Below are 18,428 nucleotides of genomic sequence, written 5' to 3'. Positions count from 1 at the left end.
CCAGTCCATATATACTCTATTGTCTAAAGCTTAACTGTGTGCCAGTGTCTTCTTTTATATCGTGTTTATGTATACCTATATATTTTGCGCTAGTTCAGACTAATGTGGTGACACTGTAGTCAATATGTGATATCAATAAAAAAAATAAAACACTTGAATATCATAGCCGGGAGAATGCTGTTTCTGAAACATAAACGGCTTAGAAATAAAAAAAAAAAAATATCTACATATTGTTGATTCTCGAAATAGAATCTATTTAAATCAATTATTCTAACGAATGCATATTATATCTCCTAAGACCTAATTTTCCTAAAAGACAACCGAAGAAGGAACCGCAAGAATTGTTCTCTTTGTACCAGCAGAAAAGATGGCCAATAAATGCTATCACCGATTGACGCTATATATCTATAATATATGTAAAGAACATAATAGTACTAAAATTTTAAAAGTCTGCATTTACTTAGAACAGACGTTAGGAGGAGCTAACTGTATTTGAAACATAAACTATAGCGTAGAAAAAATTGTTTGTTTCCGACTATCTTAAATTTTTGGCCCGACCCTAAATGTTTTTTATGGCCTTGGAATTTTTTTTTTCAACGTTTTAACAAAAAGTATGAAAACTGCATTTTCTATGCTTTGAATATGATCAGTGATGTTAGAAATCAACTTACTGATGCTCTTAAGGCATAATTCCCTTATTTGTATTAATTTTTGACACAAAAATAAATATCGAAAAGTCTCCCTTAAAGCGTAAAAAAATGTTGGTTTCCGGTATCCCGACCTATCCTAAATTTTTGGCCCGACCCTAAGTGTTTTTATGACCGTGAAGAATTTTGTTTTCAACATTTTGACAAAAAGTTGCAAAACTGCACTTTTTATGCTTTAAACAGGGTCAGTGATGTTATAAATCAACTTAGCGATGCTCTAAAGGCATTTGTATTAATTTTTGACACAAAAATAATTTCCGAAAAGTCTCCCTTATAAAATAAAATAAAAACAAAATCCCACCTAAATCTAGTCTACCTACCCTATTTTTTTAGCATGTTACCGGAAACAAAGATTTTTTTTAGGCCTAATGCAAAAAAAATAAAATAAAAAAAACTCCGATCTGGATCTACCTACCCTAAATTTTTTAGCATGTAACCAGAAACAAAGAATTTTTTAGGTCTTAGGACAACTGATGAAAAATGCATGAATTAATCGATCTAACTGCGGGTAACAATTAAAGAGAGACCCCACCCCAACCCATCCCCCGCGCAAGAAAATCAAAGCTCCGCAAAAAAATCCTAATGAGTCGTAAAATACATACGACCTCTTGAAAATATTATATTACCTCCCTTGTATAAAGTTACCCCATTTGTAAATGACAAAGCCCACAAAAAAATTCTAAAAATATGTAAGTTAAATCCTATTGTTTGCTATTTTCGTCAAGTAAATAAACTTGTTCTAAAACGTTTGTAGTCCAACTAATTGTACGTGAGCCACGATATTGTGATAATTTTTGTCTGTACAACAAAAAGACCTTTTCACTGTTGAGCCTTCCGCAACGATTCTGGGCGGCGATGTTTAAATCGCATTTTAACTATTAAAAACAAAAATATTCGTGAAATGTTAAGATACCTGGAAAGAATATCTATTTTTTCCTTCCATTTGATGTTTATAAATTATGTGAATAAAAGGCAAAACACTAGTTTTTCACTGTTTTAAACAACACACCCTAAAGTTTACACAAATTTTACATGGCTCCCATTCATGTCACCTTATTGATATTGACCAACCACACTGTCAGTGTGTACTGTGTGTAATGGCGGATGTGTAAATACAGCGAGGTAGCCCAGGGCTCTTGTTTGGCAAAATTTGGGGCCGAATATCGGGCCCCATTCCCCGCTCAAAATAGTATGTTTTTTCCCCCACAAGTCCAAGAACATCAGTGCTAAGCACTTTGCAGTTGATTTGTTGGCCTTAAAATTTTATTGTTTCCGAAAATTCAGTGGCTCAGAGAAAAAAATACAAAGTGTGATGTCTGAATAAGGTTGTTTATATTTGGCAGAATTCACACAGCAGAGTTTATAATCAGGGTCTTTCAAAAATGAATTTATAATTAGGCAGTGGCTACGATTACGGTACCGTAATCCTAGCCTCCGGTTCTAGGATTACGGAAGTTCCGTATTCCTAGACAACCCTATGAGAATAGGCTAGGATTACGGAAGTATTTAAGAGGCATCAAATTTATGTTAGGACATGCATAAATGACATTGTAAACTTACTCATTTTACTTACTTTCACTTAATATTTCGTGCTACGATCGGCCGTTTTGGGTAAGTATAACCTTAATGGCGCTGGGCAGAAATATAGAATTATCTATGTTTCGTATATGCCTGCATTTTTTTCATCAAGTCACCACAAATGGTCTTTAATAACATAAAATATGGTTATAAATAATAAAATTCAAAGTATAGATTTTTTTTAAAATCTAACTTTGACACTCATATTTCTAATATATCTCCGCGCGCCGCCATAAAGATTATACTAACCCAAAACGGCGGATAGAAAACACAAAATAATAAGGCAGGCTTGAAAAATTAAGTGAAATAAGTTAGTTTACAACACCATTTATGCGTGTCCTAACATGTACTTTATGCTTCTTAAAATACTCCCGTAATCCTAGCCTATCCTCATAGGGTTGTCTAGGAATACGGAACTTCCGTAATCCTAGAACCGGAGGCTAGGATTACGGTACCGTAATCGTAGCCACTGCCTTATAATTAACAGAATTCAGGTTAGGGTCAGTAAAGTTGAAAAGAATGTTTATATTTGTTTGCATTTCTTTTCGCATTTGAAATTCCCTCTCAAAAGAGTTTGTTTGAAAAATCATGCGAAATGCCCCCCTTGCATGGACCCTGGCCCCAGTCCCAAAAAGCAAACGAGAGCCCTGTAGCCAAAATGAAGCATAATTATAGTGTTTACGCTTTAATAAAGTGTTTTACTGTTATGTTTAAACCATAAAATGATTCAATTTTATTTTGTTTTATGATTTCATCGTGTAAATATATTGCCTGATCATGTTTTTACCTAAATCTAATTTCACCACCAGCATGTCCATTCACGCACTGCAGTATGTGAATCACGCCCAAAATATCAAATGCATGCATAAAAGTCACTTGTTGAGGGTACATGCACACAGAGATTCGGAACTCCTATGTTCAACTGCCAAACGCTGTTTATTTCATCGCACACTTGCCAGTTATTTGGTACAGTCTAAAATGCAGATCCCGTCTAGGTATATGGTAATTTCGTTTCCATCACCGAAATCTCGGCGTAATTGTCAGCCGCATAGAGGGGTTTGGTAAGTTTTTAAGTCAGAGTTACACGGGTCATGTGGCAGAGTGCAAAGAAAGTTTTGGATAAGAAATGCAGAAATACATTTAGTTTATGAACTCAGCTAAAGGTTAATTAACAGTATTTTTTTCGATATTTAACTGCAATTTTGATACACATTTCATATCAGATCTGTAATAGTTTGGGCATTTATTATTGATCGGCAATTTTTACCTGTCTTCAGTTGACTGTATGTTATTTCAGACTAAGCGTGTTCCGTTCACGAAATCGGGAATACATGAACCTTGCTGAAAACTTATTTAAATATATTTAGCATAATATAGGAAGGGGTCCTTTGTTTCAGAATTTCCTATCTTAACTTTGGAAAAAAAATTTAAATTTTCTAAAAGTATCTCATCTGTTATACCCCACCCACGAGAGTTCTGCATGAAAAAAAATCATGTAGGCTATTATACAAGTTTCAGTAGTTAAATAGAAAAATTTCAGATCTACCATGTAGTGTATCCCCTAATTTTGAAGTGTACCCCTATTTTGCAAAGGCAGGGGGTACATGTACCCTTAACTTTAAAAAAGAGTGGGCATTCTGCACCACAGAAAAGGTCATGATTGGTTTCAGCGTAAAGAGAGGGATTATGACCTATCACGAAAATACTTCAAAATCAGTTTTGAAGTCAAATTATTTGGACTATATACCAATAAAAGAAATTGTTCTTTGTTTCATACAAATTTCAGCTACTTCAGAACAATTTTGTTACAGTTTTTAGATTTTCACTCCGTCTATTTTCCACAAGATATCCATACATTTGCTTCAATTTGCAAGAAAACGAAAAGAAAAAGGGTTGTTGAAATTAACAGTTGAATAGTATGCAGTGAAATAAAAGTCAACTGAGGTCAGGTACCCTCATATTGCCGCATTTCAGAAAGCCGTCCGCAGAATAAACACCCTACTTTCGTTTTCAAGTAAACAACTCGAAAACTAGCGAATATACCGAAGTGTGAAAAGTGTCCTATTTTATGTAAAATTTACGGGCAAATGCGCGAAAAATGGAAAAATTAGGATCTATTTATTAGGGACTTCTTTCGACTACACCACAGAAGCACATTTTTGACTGAATAACTGCATTATTACCTATAAGAGGAACTGTTTCATTTAATTTTCAGCAATTTTTGCATTTATTTCTCGGAGACCCTTCATTAAAGACAACCTTCACAGTTCCACTTACAAGTCATAAGTAAAAGTCAAGAAATTTGCCTTTTTCTAAGGCCACCCTATGTCCGATTATTTACCAAAAATGTCAACTCATGTGCTCAGTTTTCGCGTTATTCGAGTGTTTAACATTAGTTCAACAAATATGTTTTGATGCACAGAAGGTAAAATAAGCACTATTTCATCTAAAATACCAAGGATTTAACAAATCCGTCGTGATTTCATGTCTAAATCATACAAATATGGGATTTTATTGTAACGATTACTGAATGCATAAAGGGAAGTAATTCCATTAATATGCAAATTTGTAAACCTGTCGATTGTCATTGGAGTTAAATGACAGTATATAAGCGCAGTAAATCACCTTTGGTGATGAGCTAGCTTTTCACCGACGGGATTTGTGTGGCACTAAAACGTTACAAATGGTGGCAGCGGTGGGATGAAGTCAACTGCCGGACTGGAGTTGCCTTACCCATGTATTTCCTAGGCCAAATCTCGGGACGAGATTTCTCGGAGGGGAAAGTAATGTAACGATTACTGAATGCATAAAGGGAAGTAATTCCATTAATATGCAAATTTGTAAACCTGTCGGTTGTCATTGGAGTTAAATGACAGTATATAAGCACAGTAAATCACCTTTGGTGATGAGCTAGCTTTTCACCGACGGGATTTGTGTGGCACTAAAACGTTACATTATCTACACCAGATTTCGCGAAAAATTACCACCCCACATGCGAAAATTTGGTCACAAGTAGAAAAAATCCAAAAGTAAGTCTCTGTTTTGTGCCCAAATGTCGTTATACGTGATCAGAAGTAGAATTGTGAAATTACGCTCTGTGAAAAGTACCTGATTTTCCACTTACAGGCTATATACCATTCTAATATGGCTAACAATGCTTTAATCATCACGATGTTAATATGTTGACGTCACGTCAACGTGATATTTAGCGCCATGTACGCATCAAGAAATAGCGCTTTCAAATTTCATGAAATATTTTACACTTAATAACATACATGTTTTAAATGAAATATCACATTGCACAAATGTTTTGATTAATTTATACACATACTGAATTGGTTATTCGCTTTGCTGAATATTTCGCAATAATTTTCGCTCGAACTGAATTCTGCCGCAAGACGTATTACCCTTTCCAGTCTTGGCATGTTTTAACAAATACCTACTATTGGCGCCATGCTTGCGCGAAGAAACAATTCCATCATATTTGATATAAATTTTACAATAAAGAACATAATTATTAGAATCGAAATAATTTATAGCAAAACAGTGCTTTATCACTGTTTATACACTCGGGCGGTTATACTTCGTCCGAAATAATTTCACTTGGGCTGTGCCCTCAAGAAATTATTATGCCCGAGGTATAACTGCCCATCGTGTATAAATAATGATAAAGCACTGTTTTGCTATAAATTATTTCTTAAATAAAAGAAATTGTTCTTTGTTTCATATAAAATTCAGCTACTTCAGAACAATATTGTTACAGTTTCTAGATTTTCACTCCGTCGTACAGCTATTTTCCACAAGATATCCATACATTTGCTTCAAGAAAACAAAAAGAAAAAGGGGTGTTGAATAGTATGCAGTGAAATGCAAGTCAACTGAAGTTGGGTACCCTCTTTAAACTTTAGTTACCTCCCCTGACGGTCCGTCCACAGTCACAAGCAGCCACTATCAAAAATCCGCAATCAGCCATGCCGGCTCAAGGTCACGGTCACAACTCAAGGTCAAAAGTTTGAGCCTTCATTTTGTGTCCGCTCTATATCTCTTAAACCCCTTGAAGGAATTTTATAAAACTTGGGTCAAATGATCACCTCATAAGACGATATGCAGAACCCATGAACTAGCCCTGCCGACTCAAGTCAAGGTCACAACTGAAGGTCAAAGGTTTGAGCCTTTCATTTTGTGTCCGATCTATATCTCCTAAACCCCTTGAAGGATTTTCATCAAACTTAGGTCAAATGATCACCTCATCAAGACGATGTGCAGAACCCATGAGTCAGCCATGCCGGCTCAAGGTCAAGGTCACAACTGAAGGTCAAAGGTTTGAGCCTTCCATTTTGTGTCCGCTCTGTATCTGAGTCTCCTAAACCCCTGGAAGGAATTTTATAAAACTTGGGTCAAATGATCACCTCATCAAGACGATGTGCAGAACCCATGAGTCAGCCATGCTGGCTCAAGGTCAAGGTCACAACTCGAGGTCAAAGGTTTGAGCCTTCCATTTTGTGTCCGCTCTATATCTCCTAAACCCCTTGAAGGATTTTCATCAAACTTGGATCAAATGATCACCTCTTCAAGACGATGTGCAGAACCCATGAGTCAGCCATGCCGGCTCAAGATCAAGGTCACAACTCAAGGTCAAAGGTTTGAGCCTTCCAGTTTGTGTCCGCTCTATATTTCCTAAACCCCTTAAAGGAATTTTATAAAACTTGGGTCAAATGATCACTTCATCAAGACGATGTGCAGAACCCATGAGTCAGCCATGCCGGCTCAAGGTCAAGGTCACAGCTGAAGGTCAAAGGTTTGAGCCTTCCATTTTGTGTCTGCTCTATATCTCCTAAACCCCTTGAAGGATTTTCATCAAACTTAGGTCAAATATTCTCCTCATCAAGGCGATGTGCAGAACCCATGAGTCAGCCATGCCGGCTCAAGGTCAAGGTCACAACTGAAGGTCAAATGTTTGAGCCTCCCATTTTGTGTCCGCTCTGTATTTCCTAAACCCCTGGAAGGAATTTTATAAAACTTAGGTCAAATGATCACCTTATCAAATTGATGTGCAGAACTTACGAGTCAGCCATGCTGGCTCAAGGTCAAGTTCACAGCTTAGGGTCAAAGGTTTGAGCCTTCCATTTTGTGTCCACTCTGTATCTCCTAAACCCCTTAAAGGATTTTCATCAAACTTGGGTTAAATGATCATCTCATCAAGAGCTCATGAGTCAACCATGTCAACTCAAGGTCAGTGTCACAACTCAAGGTCAAAGGTTCGAGCTCTGTATCTCCTAAACCCCTTGAAGGATTTTCATGAAACTTGGGTCAAATGATCACCTCATCAAGACGTTGTGCAGAATTCATGAGTCAGCCATATCAGTTCAAGGTCAAGGTCACAGCTAAAGGTCAAAGGTTTACTCTTTCACTATCCATAACAGTGGCGGGGGATTTAGCTGTCTTTCCGACTGCCTTGTTACATTTACTACGATCTGAAGTTGAATTTTAAAATTTGAAGACAAAACAAATATTGGGAGAGAACTATTCACATATATTCTCATGTGCTTGTTCCTTCACGAACACTCTGAACAAACTTTGGTGAACAAATCAAGCACGACTTCACACTGCGCTAAATGTTGTGCGTTCATGTATATTTGATAGCTGTTTTTCTGTAGTTTTTTTTTGTGCAGAACATGTCAAATAACATTTGTGTTCACAAGATAAATGTATTACTTACAGCAAATTAAAAATATTTCTTTTGTTTTTCATACTGTGAAGCTTATAATTCCTGTTCATAATTTAATCACTAATGATTACGCCTGTGTTCGGACGTGGCTGAGTTGGATGTAATATGAGACTGAAATGAAATGAAAGTGATAATTAAGTCAGGAGTTAGACTAGCAGTAACGTACCTAGGACACAGTATGGGTCCATGAACCATATACACTTAAATTTATTCAATTATAATGTTTTAAGGGGGGAAAATGACAAAAAGTCATTTTGAAAAAAAAAAATTGCACCTGTGACAATGAACCATTAGAAAGTTAATTAAGAACAGTTTGACATGTGCATTGCTTCCAGGTCCAGAAATTTCTTCAGATGATGGATTACATCGCAGGGAACTTCCCGAAGTATTTTATAATTGCAGAAATGAAATTATTTTCAGCTCACATTTACATACGATATGCCTCAAAAACTTCCAATCGTAAAGTGCTTAGTAGTTCATGCCTGTCAAGGCACACGCGCGTGTGTTACACCCATTTCAACCCAAGATCACGTTCACAAGCCTTCTATTCCAAGTCACACGCATTTTAAAAAATAATAATTTTAACCCGCTTCGTTGCATCCATTGTTTCTCTCTGTGAATTACAGGGCTATGCATTGCCACTCATGAAAACACACAACTTTATTATATTGACATAATAATTCTTACAGTACAGCTTGTTTAAATGGGTCAGCCATGTTATTGTACTTGTAAAATAGACTGGCCCGGTTTATAGGTTGGTCAGAGCTACGATATGTATTGTATTTTGCCATCGAAATATTTCTATAAAATGCTTCTTCTCCTTCCGTTTTGATTCGTCCATGTTTACAAACACGTTTGTTTATTTTATGGACTGTAAATTGTCTAATGTACAAACATAGAGGATTGAGTAGAAAGCTATAAGTTTTTTAGAAACTCTCTCCCTAAGATTAGGCAGTTATAGGAGACATGTGCTTTTCTCAAAAGCAGTTCTAACATGATTTTAAGTAAAATATTCGGGCAAATTTGAAAGCGCTTTTTCTTGATGCGTTCTAAATATCACATCAACGTGACGTGAACATGATACTATTGTGATTGCCTGGTCATAAAAGAATCTATTTTTTTATTCAAAATGAATTTAAAAGTATTTTATCTCCAGAAAGGGTTGCTTCTTTTTAGCTCACCTGAGCACGAAGTGCTCAAAGGTGAGCTTTTGTGATCGCCCTGTGTCCGTCGTCGTCGTCCGGGCTTCGTCGTCAACAATTTGACTGTTAACACTCTAGAGGTCACAATTTCGGCCCAATCTTAATGAAATTTGGTCAGAATGTTACTCTCAATATATAGACCACCACCAACAAAACAAAACGGTTTAAAGACTAATGTGTTTCTAGAGGAAGAATGGCCTACTTTCCTAGGCAGGTATGCTACAGTTGATAAAGACATCATCATTGTGGGAGACATGAATTTCCATCTTGATATTCCATCAGACCGAGATGCTGTCAGATTTAAAAGTGTACTTCAGTCATGTGGTATGCATCAACATGTGAACGGACCAACCCATGCCCGCGGTCATACATTAGATGTTGTAATAACCAGGAAAGACAGCAAAATAATATCATGTGTCGAGGTCATCGATCCAGGTCTTTGTGACAATACTGGTAATATGTCACAGGATCACCATGCAATTCACTTCAACGCCAGTGCCGCAAAACCAGCTCCGATACGGAAGCAAGTTTCTTTTCGGAAACTACGCTCTATTGACGTAAGTTCTTTCAAACAAGACATCTCAGCGTCCCTTGCACTAAATACGCTTCCAGAAGGCGCAGACGTGGATCAGCTAGTAAATGCATATTCAAAAGGATTATCCTTACTGATAGATAAACACGCTCCTTTACGCACAAAAACTATCGTTCTTCGACCTAGCTGTCCGTGGTTTACAAACGAACTTCATGAGGCTAAACAAAACGCAAGCTTGAGCGGAAGTGGCGTAAATCCAAACTAACAATCGACCATCAACTTTATAGGGACCAGTGTGCTACCATGAATAAACTCCTAATTCAGGCCCGAACCGACTACTTCTCTGATAAGGTGAAGTCGTGTGGCACTGACCACAAAAGTTTGGACGAGATAACCAAAAATCTACTAGGAGACAGCCAAGATGCTTCCCGTCCCTCTAACACATCACCAAAGGAACTTGCGCAGAAGTTTAGTGACTTTTTCATCGAGAAAATTGAGAACATTAGGAATGATATTATTTCGCATAGCCAAACTGATCGTGATTCAGTAGACTTGCATTGTCCAGAACACCAAGAAGTAGCAAACTGTCTTATTGATTTGGCTCCTACAACGATAGAAGAGGTAGAACAAATTATACAAAAATCTCCAAACAAGTCCTGCGAACTTGACCCTTTACCAACATGGCTTCTGAAGAAATGTCTCGATGAGCTCTTGCCGCTGATAACAAACATCATAAATACATCAATGGAATTAGGTTATGTACCAAAAGAGTTTAAAAGTGCTAGGATAAGACCCTGCTTAAGAAACCAGGTCTTGAACCAAACATTCTCAAAAACTACAGGCCTGTATCTAACCTCCCTTTCATTTCAAAAATCTTAGAAAAGGTAGTAGATGCGCGTCTTGAGCGGCACTTGAGTGAAAATGAGCTACATGAGGGACTGCAGTCTGCTTACAGAAAGTTTCATTCAACTGAGTCGGCTTTGATAAAGGTACAGAATGACATCCTCACATCTCTCGATCAAAATTCTGTAACAGTCCTCGTGCTACTCGATCTTTCTGCGGCTTTCGACACGATTGATCACCAAACACTGTTACACCGGCTCGAACATCATTTTGGAGTCACAGACAAAGCACTTGCATGGATGTCATCATATCTTAGTGACCGCTATCAAACTGTATGCGTTGATGGTGAGTTGTCGACGCCTACGTTGATGAAATACAGTGTGCCCCAGGGATCAGTGCTTGGTCCAAAGAACTATATCATGTACACTAAACCCGTGGGTGCCATATGCAGACGTCATGGACCTCTTCATCATTTCTTCGCTGATGACTCTCAATTATACCTATCTTTTAAGCCGATAGAGGCTGTGGCCAGAAGTGAAGCTTTGCGCCGCATTGAGAGCTGTCTGACTGAAATTGTCTCGTGGATGAATTCCAACATGCTGAAGCTCAATGCTGACAAAACTGAGGTAATGCTATTGACATCAAAGCGTAACTCCAAGTACATTGATGACGTTTCTGTGAAGGTCGGTGATTCTGTGATAAAATCCACGAAATGTGTTAGGAATCTTGGAACAGTATTTGACAGCGGTATGGATATGGAACAACAAGTCAACTCGGTGTGCCGGGCTGGATATGCACAACTTCGCAGAATAGGTCACATCAGACGGTATCTTACCAGTGATGCCACAAAAACCCTTATAAACAGCCTGGTTACTTCACGGTTAGACTACTGTAATGCCTTGTTAAGTGGTATACCAAACAGCACACTTAACAAGTTGCAACATGTCCAGAACACTGCAGCTCGCGTAATCACTAAGACGCCCCGTCGCAATCATATAACACCGGTTCTGAAGGAGCTTCACTGGTTGCCAGTGAAATACAGGGTGCAGTACAAGGTTCTGACCCACACCTTTAAGGCGTTACACAATCAGTCCCCTGCCTATATTAGGGATATGCTAGAAGTGTATAAACCGGTCAGGACCCTAAGATCGCAAGACACGCTGTCACTGGTTATGCCAAAATCTAATACCATGATGTATGGCAATCGCAGCTTTTCGTGCACTGCTCCAAAGCTTTGGAACTCTCTTCCTGTCAAGATCAGGGAAGCTGACACGCTAGCTGCTTTCAAAAGCCTGCTCAAAACCCACTTCTTTGTACAATATTTTGTTAACTGACCGATACATTTTTTTTTTTTTTTTCTTTTTTTTTTTTTTTTTTTTTTTTTTAAATTATACTTGTTTTCATTCATGATTTTTGTTAATGTGGAATGCATTATCTTTGTATACGTATTTGTTTGTATTTTTGCAATTTATTCTGTAAAGCACTTTTGAACGTGTACAAGTGCATGAAAAGAGTGCTATATAAATGTGGTATAATAATAAAATAATAATAATTAAATCTTGGATTAGTTTGATATTGGGTCATCTGGGGTCAAAAACTAGGTCAGCAGGTCAAATCAAAGGAAAAACCTGTTAACACCCTAAAGGTTACAGTTTTGGCCCAATCTTAATAAAGCTTGGTCAGAATGTTACCCTCAGTAAAAATTTTGGACAAGTTGGATATTGGGTCATCTTGGATAAAAAACTAGGTCACCATGTCAATCAAAGGAAAAGCTTGTTAACACTCTAGAGGTCACAATTTTGACCCAATCTTAATGAAACTTGGTCAGAATGTTCGCCCTAAATAAAATCTTGGACGAGTTTGATATATGGTCATCTGGGGTTAAAAACTAGGTCACCAGGTCAAATCAAAGGAACATTTTGTTAACACTCTAGAGGTCACAATTTTGGTCCAATTTTAATGAAACTTGGTCAGAATGTTACCCTCAATAAAATCTTGGACGAGTTCGATATTGGGTCATCAGAAGTCAAAAACTAGGTCGCCAGGTCAAATCAAAGAAAAGCTTGTTAAAACTGTAGAGGCTGCATTTATGACTGTATCTTCATTAAACTTAGTTAGAATGTTAAACCTGATGATCTTTAGGTCAAGTTCAAATCTGAGTCATGTCAAGTCAAAAACAAGGTCACCGGGTCAAGTCAAAGAAAAAGCTAGTTAACACTCTAGAGGCCACATTTATGACCATATCTTACTGAAACTTGGTCGGAATGTTAATCTGGATGGTCTTTAGGTCAATTTTAAATCTGGGTCAGGTGGGGTCAAAACTAGGTCACTAGGTCAAATCAAAGGAAAAGCTTATTAACACTGTAGAAGCCAAATTTATGACAGTATTGTCATGAAACTTGGTCAGAATGTTAATCTTGATGATCTTTAGGTCAAGTTCGAATCTGGTTCATGCGGGGTAAAAATCTAGATCACAGAGTGAAATCAAAGGAAAAGCTTGTTAACAGTCTAGAGGCCACATTTATGAATGTATCTTCATGAAACTTAGTCAGAATGTTAATCCTGATGATCTTTAGGTCAAGTTTGAATCAGGGCCATGTGAGATAAAAAAACTAGGTCACAGGGTCAGATCAAAGGAAAAGCTAGTTAACACTTTAGAGGCCACATTTATGAACATATCATAATGAAAAATGGTCAGAATGTTAATCGTAATGATCTCAAGGTCCAGTTTGAACCTGGGTCATGTAGGATCAAAAAATAGGTTACCATGTCAAATCAAAGGCAAAGCTAGTTAATACTGTAGAGGCTACATGTATGACCATATCTTAATGAATCTAAGTCAGAATGTTAATCTTGATGATCTATAGTTCATGTTCAAATCTAGGTCAGGTGGGATAAAAATCTAGGTCACCAGGTCAAATAAAAGAAAAAATTTGTTTACGGTATAGAGGCCACATTTATGACTGTATCTTCATGAAACCTGGTCAGAATGTTAACCTTGATGATCTCTAGGTCATGTTTGAATCTAGGTCATGCGGGGTCAACTTTTAGGTCACTACATGTAGGTCAAATCAAAGGAAAAGCTTGTTAACAGTCTAGAGGCCATATTTATGACTGTATCTTCATGAAAGTTAGTCAGAATGTTAATCTTGATGATCTTTAGGTCAAGTTCAAATCTGGGTCATGTGGGGTAAAAACTAGGTCACTAGATCAGATCAAAGGAAAAGCTTGTTAACAGTCTAGAGGCCACATTTATGACCATATCGTAATGAGACTTGGTCAGAATGTTAATCTTGATGATCTCAAGGTCAACAGGTCAGGTGAGCGATACAGGGCCTTCATGGCCCTCTTGTTTATTTGAAATAATCATTTTTAGCTTGACTATTCGAAGAACATGGGAGCTATCCTACTCGTCCCGGCGTCGGCGTGTGAGCGTTAGCGTTAGCGTCACATAAATGTTAAAGTTTGCGTACCGCCCCAAATATTTTCAAAGTCCATTTAGATACGTTGTGTATTGCTTTGATACTTTGCATACTTGTTTACCATCATGATCCCAGTCTGTAAAATGAAGGAGGCAACTCTATCAAGCATTTTGACTGAATTATGGCCCCTTTTCGACTTAGAATATGCTTATTGTAATGTTAAAGTTTGTGTACCACCCCAAATATTTTCAAAGCCCATTGGGATAGTGCTTTGATATTTTGCATACTTGTTAACCATCATGGCCCCAGTCTGTAAAAAGGAGAAGGCTGCTCAGGCAACTCTATGAAGCATTTTTTCTGAATTATGGCCCCTTTTCGACTTAGAATATGCTTATTGTAATGGTAAAGTTTTACTCAAAGCTTATATTATACTATTAAGCACTGAGAATAGTCGAGCGAGCTATCAACTGACAGCTCTTGTTGTCGAGCCCGCTTGAGGTGAGTTCGCTATAGTTGCCACTTTCGGTATATGTGCGTGCATGCATCCGTGCGTCTGTCCGATTTTGTCCGGACAATAATTTTGACATGCATGGACCAATCCTGTTTATATTTAGCGGGAATGTTAACCTCAATGAGAAGGTGTGTCATGCGCAAACCCCATATTCCTATCTCAAATGTCAAGGTCACAGTTGGAGGTCAAACGTCAAATTGAAGTTTGTCCGGAGCATTTCATCATCATGCATGGTGGGATTTAGATGTTACTTGGCATGAATGTTCACCAGTATGAGACGGAGTGTCGTGCGCAAGAACCAGGTCCCTAGGTCTAAGGTCAAGGTCACACTTGACAGACAGCGGGCTCGATATTCTGCCCTTGGGCATACTTGTTGATTTTAACTGTTACACTTGTAATGTAAGCAAGTTCACCAAGTTTAATCAATAACAGAATTCTGCTTTAAAGAAAATGCAACTTATTTATATATAACATTCTTAATTAATTTTGTTGTTTTTCAGAGGGACGTCATGCTATGTGGAATTGAAAAAGTTGCATAGTGTATCTTCGTTGTTACCAAGTTACATCAGATAACGATAGTCGTTATGAGTCAAAAGGAAATTCAAAGGCGGCACATGTAGACAATTCAGCCTTTACTCTGCTAAATTTCAAAAAAAAAACTGGTCCATCATTCAATTTTGGCAATATCATTTATCATTTGAAGGGGTACTGACAGAATGTTCACAAAATAGCGAACAGTGCAGACCATGAAATTTAGATAAGATAACAGTTTACTTATAAATATTGTCACATACGTCAGTATAGATTAACTCGTGCAAATTCATTCCTGTATACGCTACCTTGACTATAGATAATAATCGAGACAGAACATAGAATTAACTCCTAGACCTAGTCACATACATGGACTAAGCACTTGAAAATTCTTTGGTATTTATATGCGTTTTTGTGATTGCTGTAAATAATTCATGGAGAGAAACAATTTAGAAAAACAAAAGACTGTTAGTCGTCATGGGACTAAATGTAATCCCCTTGTGCTGCCATACAAGTGCGAAATATGCAAAACTCCTTTTTCAAACAAAGAAAAGTTAATGACGCACAGGAATGTTCATATTGCGGTTAAAAAACCTCGTGTGCTGCCGTATGTGTGTGAAGTTTGCAAAACTTCTTTTTCAAACAAAGAAATGTTAATGATACACAGAGTTGTTCATGTGAAGGTTAAAAAACCTCTTGTGCTGCCGCACGTGTGCGAAGTATGCAAAACTTCTTTTTCAAACAAAGAAATGTTAGCGACGCACAGGAGTGTTCATGTTAAAGTTGACAAACCTTCATATCAGTGTAAGATATGCAAGAAGTTTTTTGTACAAATGTTCGTTTTAAAAACTCATATGGATATTCACGTTAAACGTCCTTTTTTGTGTGAAGTGTGCTTGAAATCATTTGCTAAAGAAGATCAGTTAACTCAGCATAAACTTATCCATAGTGAAATATCTGAGAAATGTAAAGAAAAGAAAATCAGGAAAAAAGATCCATCGGAAGAACTAAGAACAAGGCAAGTGAAAACTACAGAGTGTTACAAGTGTGAAATATGCATGAAAGTGTTTAAGGCATTAATACATTTAACTAAACATATGCGCACTCACACTGGCGAGGGAATCCAAGAGTGTAAAATATGTACAAAATTGTTCACAACCGCAGGAGGTTTAAAAGAACATATGCGTGTCCATACTGGAGAACGCCCTTTCATATGTGATATATGCGGTAAAAGGTTTAAATCATCTGGATATTTATGGGAGCACCGGCGCATTCATACGTGTGGAATTTGCAGTACGTCCTTTGCATCTGTAGCAGAGCTAAGAAGTCATAGGCGCTCACATTCAGTAGTGCCCTCTTATGAGTGCGACATATGCAAGAAATCTTTCAAAAATAAAAAATATTTTGAGTTTCATCGGCGACATCATTCTGCGATGAATTTATATAATTGTGAAAAATGTGAAAAATCTTTCCTGACTTTACATCTCTTTAAAAAACACGAGCGTACACATTCTAGTGGACATCCTTACCTGTGTGAAAAATGTGGGTTAACATTCCAAATGCCAACAGATTACCATAATCACATGCGCGTTCATTCAGGTATTCGACCATACGGATGTGACATTTGTGGAAAGCCCTTCATGGGTGCTGCACGTTTAAAGGGGCATAAGCAGCATAAGCACAATGTCGAATATACAGTTGATCGCTTGTATGAATGTGAAATATGTGGTAGGTCTTTCAAATGGATTGGTAGTTTCAAACGTCACAAAACTGTACATTCTACTGAAAGGCCTTATCAGTGTCAGATATGTAAAGCATCGTTCAAAACGAAGATGTGTCTACGGAATCACAAACGATTCCATACAGGTGTTCGACCTTACGGATGTGACATATGCACAAAACGTTATGTAACTTCATCAGATTTAAAGAAACATAAATGTATTCGCACAAATAAATGTGACATATGCAAAAAATCTTTCAGAGAGGTTGGTGCTTTAAAACGCCACATGCGTGTTCATTCTGCAGAACGTCCATATCAGTGTGGGACCTGTAACCTTTCATTTAGTGAGGCAGCTTATCTACAGAAGCACAAGCGCACTCATTCAGATGTACGACCTTACGAATGTGACATTTGTAGAAAACGCTTCATATCTAGATCTGCTTTAAAGAAACATAAGCTTTGCCATAGTGATGAAAGATTATACAATTGTGAACTATGCCAGAAATATTTCAAAGAAAAAAGTTCGTTAAAACGGCATAAAGATAAAAAACACTTGGGGAATGAATAAAAAGGTAAATAATGTGCAAAGTTTATGAAAATCAACGTCACAGGATTCATTCTGGCAAGCACTGTGTCTTGGTCTTAGCACTGGACATTTCTCTTGAGTGGTTCGCATCAAACTAAGGGGCAAGTACTTGTTCTTCCCAAGGTAGATAACCGCCTGTATTGGTGATCTGAGTAGTATAGGTAGCAGGGTACACTTCGAATTTTGGCCCCCGTCAATATTTGTTATAACTGGAACTTCGTGATTTTGGATGTCTGTAAATTAAGGTGAGAGACAATGATTATTGATTCTTTAGAAAATTTAAACAGCCGATACATGTAAAATTCTGATGTAAGTTGTAAAACTAACTGCTTCTAGCTTTGTATGAATCGGTGAGTCACCTTGGCGCGGGAAATTCAAATCACGGAAGGGTTCCATGCTTGTTGATTGATATTCAAAACATTTTCGCCATTTTGTGAAAAAATGAGCTGGACGGACCCTCATTCCGTTTATATTCTGTAGTTCAGTAGGGACTATTAAATTGAGAAATGCAATTGCAGGCTGTTAAAAAGTGCAAAATCGATGATTTTGGCATGCTATTTTCAATGGAATATGCAAAACATTCGTTTTGATAACTTTCAATCTTCTTGTATGAGAGTCCTGATCTTGTCATTAATTTAAAGCACAAAACATGCACGCATTTATAAAATGGCCACCCTGATTCTACTCATTAGGGAAGTGCAATTTTGCTCTCTACATGCAAGCCTGGCCGTGCCCAAAATTTTCGAATCTGAGTGTACCCTGCTACCTATAGGGGTCGGTTTAACGTCAGGATTGCGCATGCATAAGAATGTAGTCATGCGCGGCGGCCATTTTACATTCTATTTTTAGAATTACATCATCTTTTATGTTTAAAGAAAAACTTGGCAATGTTATACATAGAAACGGTCGTTATAAATCTACTTTAAGACTATCACTTTTTATGCTTTAAACATGGCCAGTGATGTTAGACATCAACTTACTGATGCTCTAAAGGCATAACCCCCTTACTTGTATTCATTTTTGACACAAAAATAATTTCCGAAAAGTCTTCCTTAATAAAATGCCGCC

The 18,428-nt window shown here is 37.4% G+C and overlaps 1 protein-coding gene across 1 annotated transcript; it reads left to right on the top strand.

The window, feature by feature from the left end:
- The first annotated feature begins 1,348 nt into the window (after positions 1–1,348).
- Positions 1,349–18,428, top strand: LOC123542678 (zinc finger protein 99-like). Its single transcript, XM_045328632.2, has 2 exons — positions 1,349–1,396; positions 15,024–18,428. The coding sequence occupies exon 2, from the start codon at positions 15,489–15,491 to the stop codon at positions 17,340–17,342; it is 1,854 nt and encodes a 617-aa protein (XP_045184567.2). The 5' UTR covers positions 1,349–1,396; positions 15,024–15,488; the 3' UTR covers positions 17,343–18,428.

This window comes from Mercenaria mercenaria, chromosome 19 (genome assembly GCF_021730395.1).
Source record: "Mercenaria mercenaria strain notata chromosome 19, MADL_Memer_1, whole genome shotgun sequence".
NCBI classification, from domain to species: domain Eukaryota; kingdom Metazoa; phylum Mollusca; class Bivalvia; order Venerida; family Veneridae; genus Mercenaria; species Mercenaria mercenaria.
Note: the sequence above shows the minus strand (reverse complement) of the source record. Positions and strands in the feature narration are given on the sequence as shown.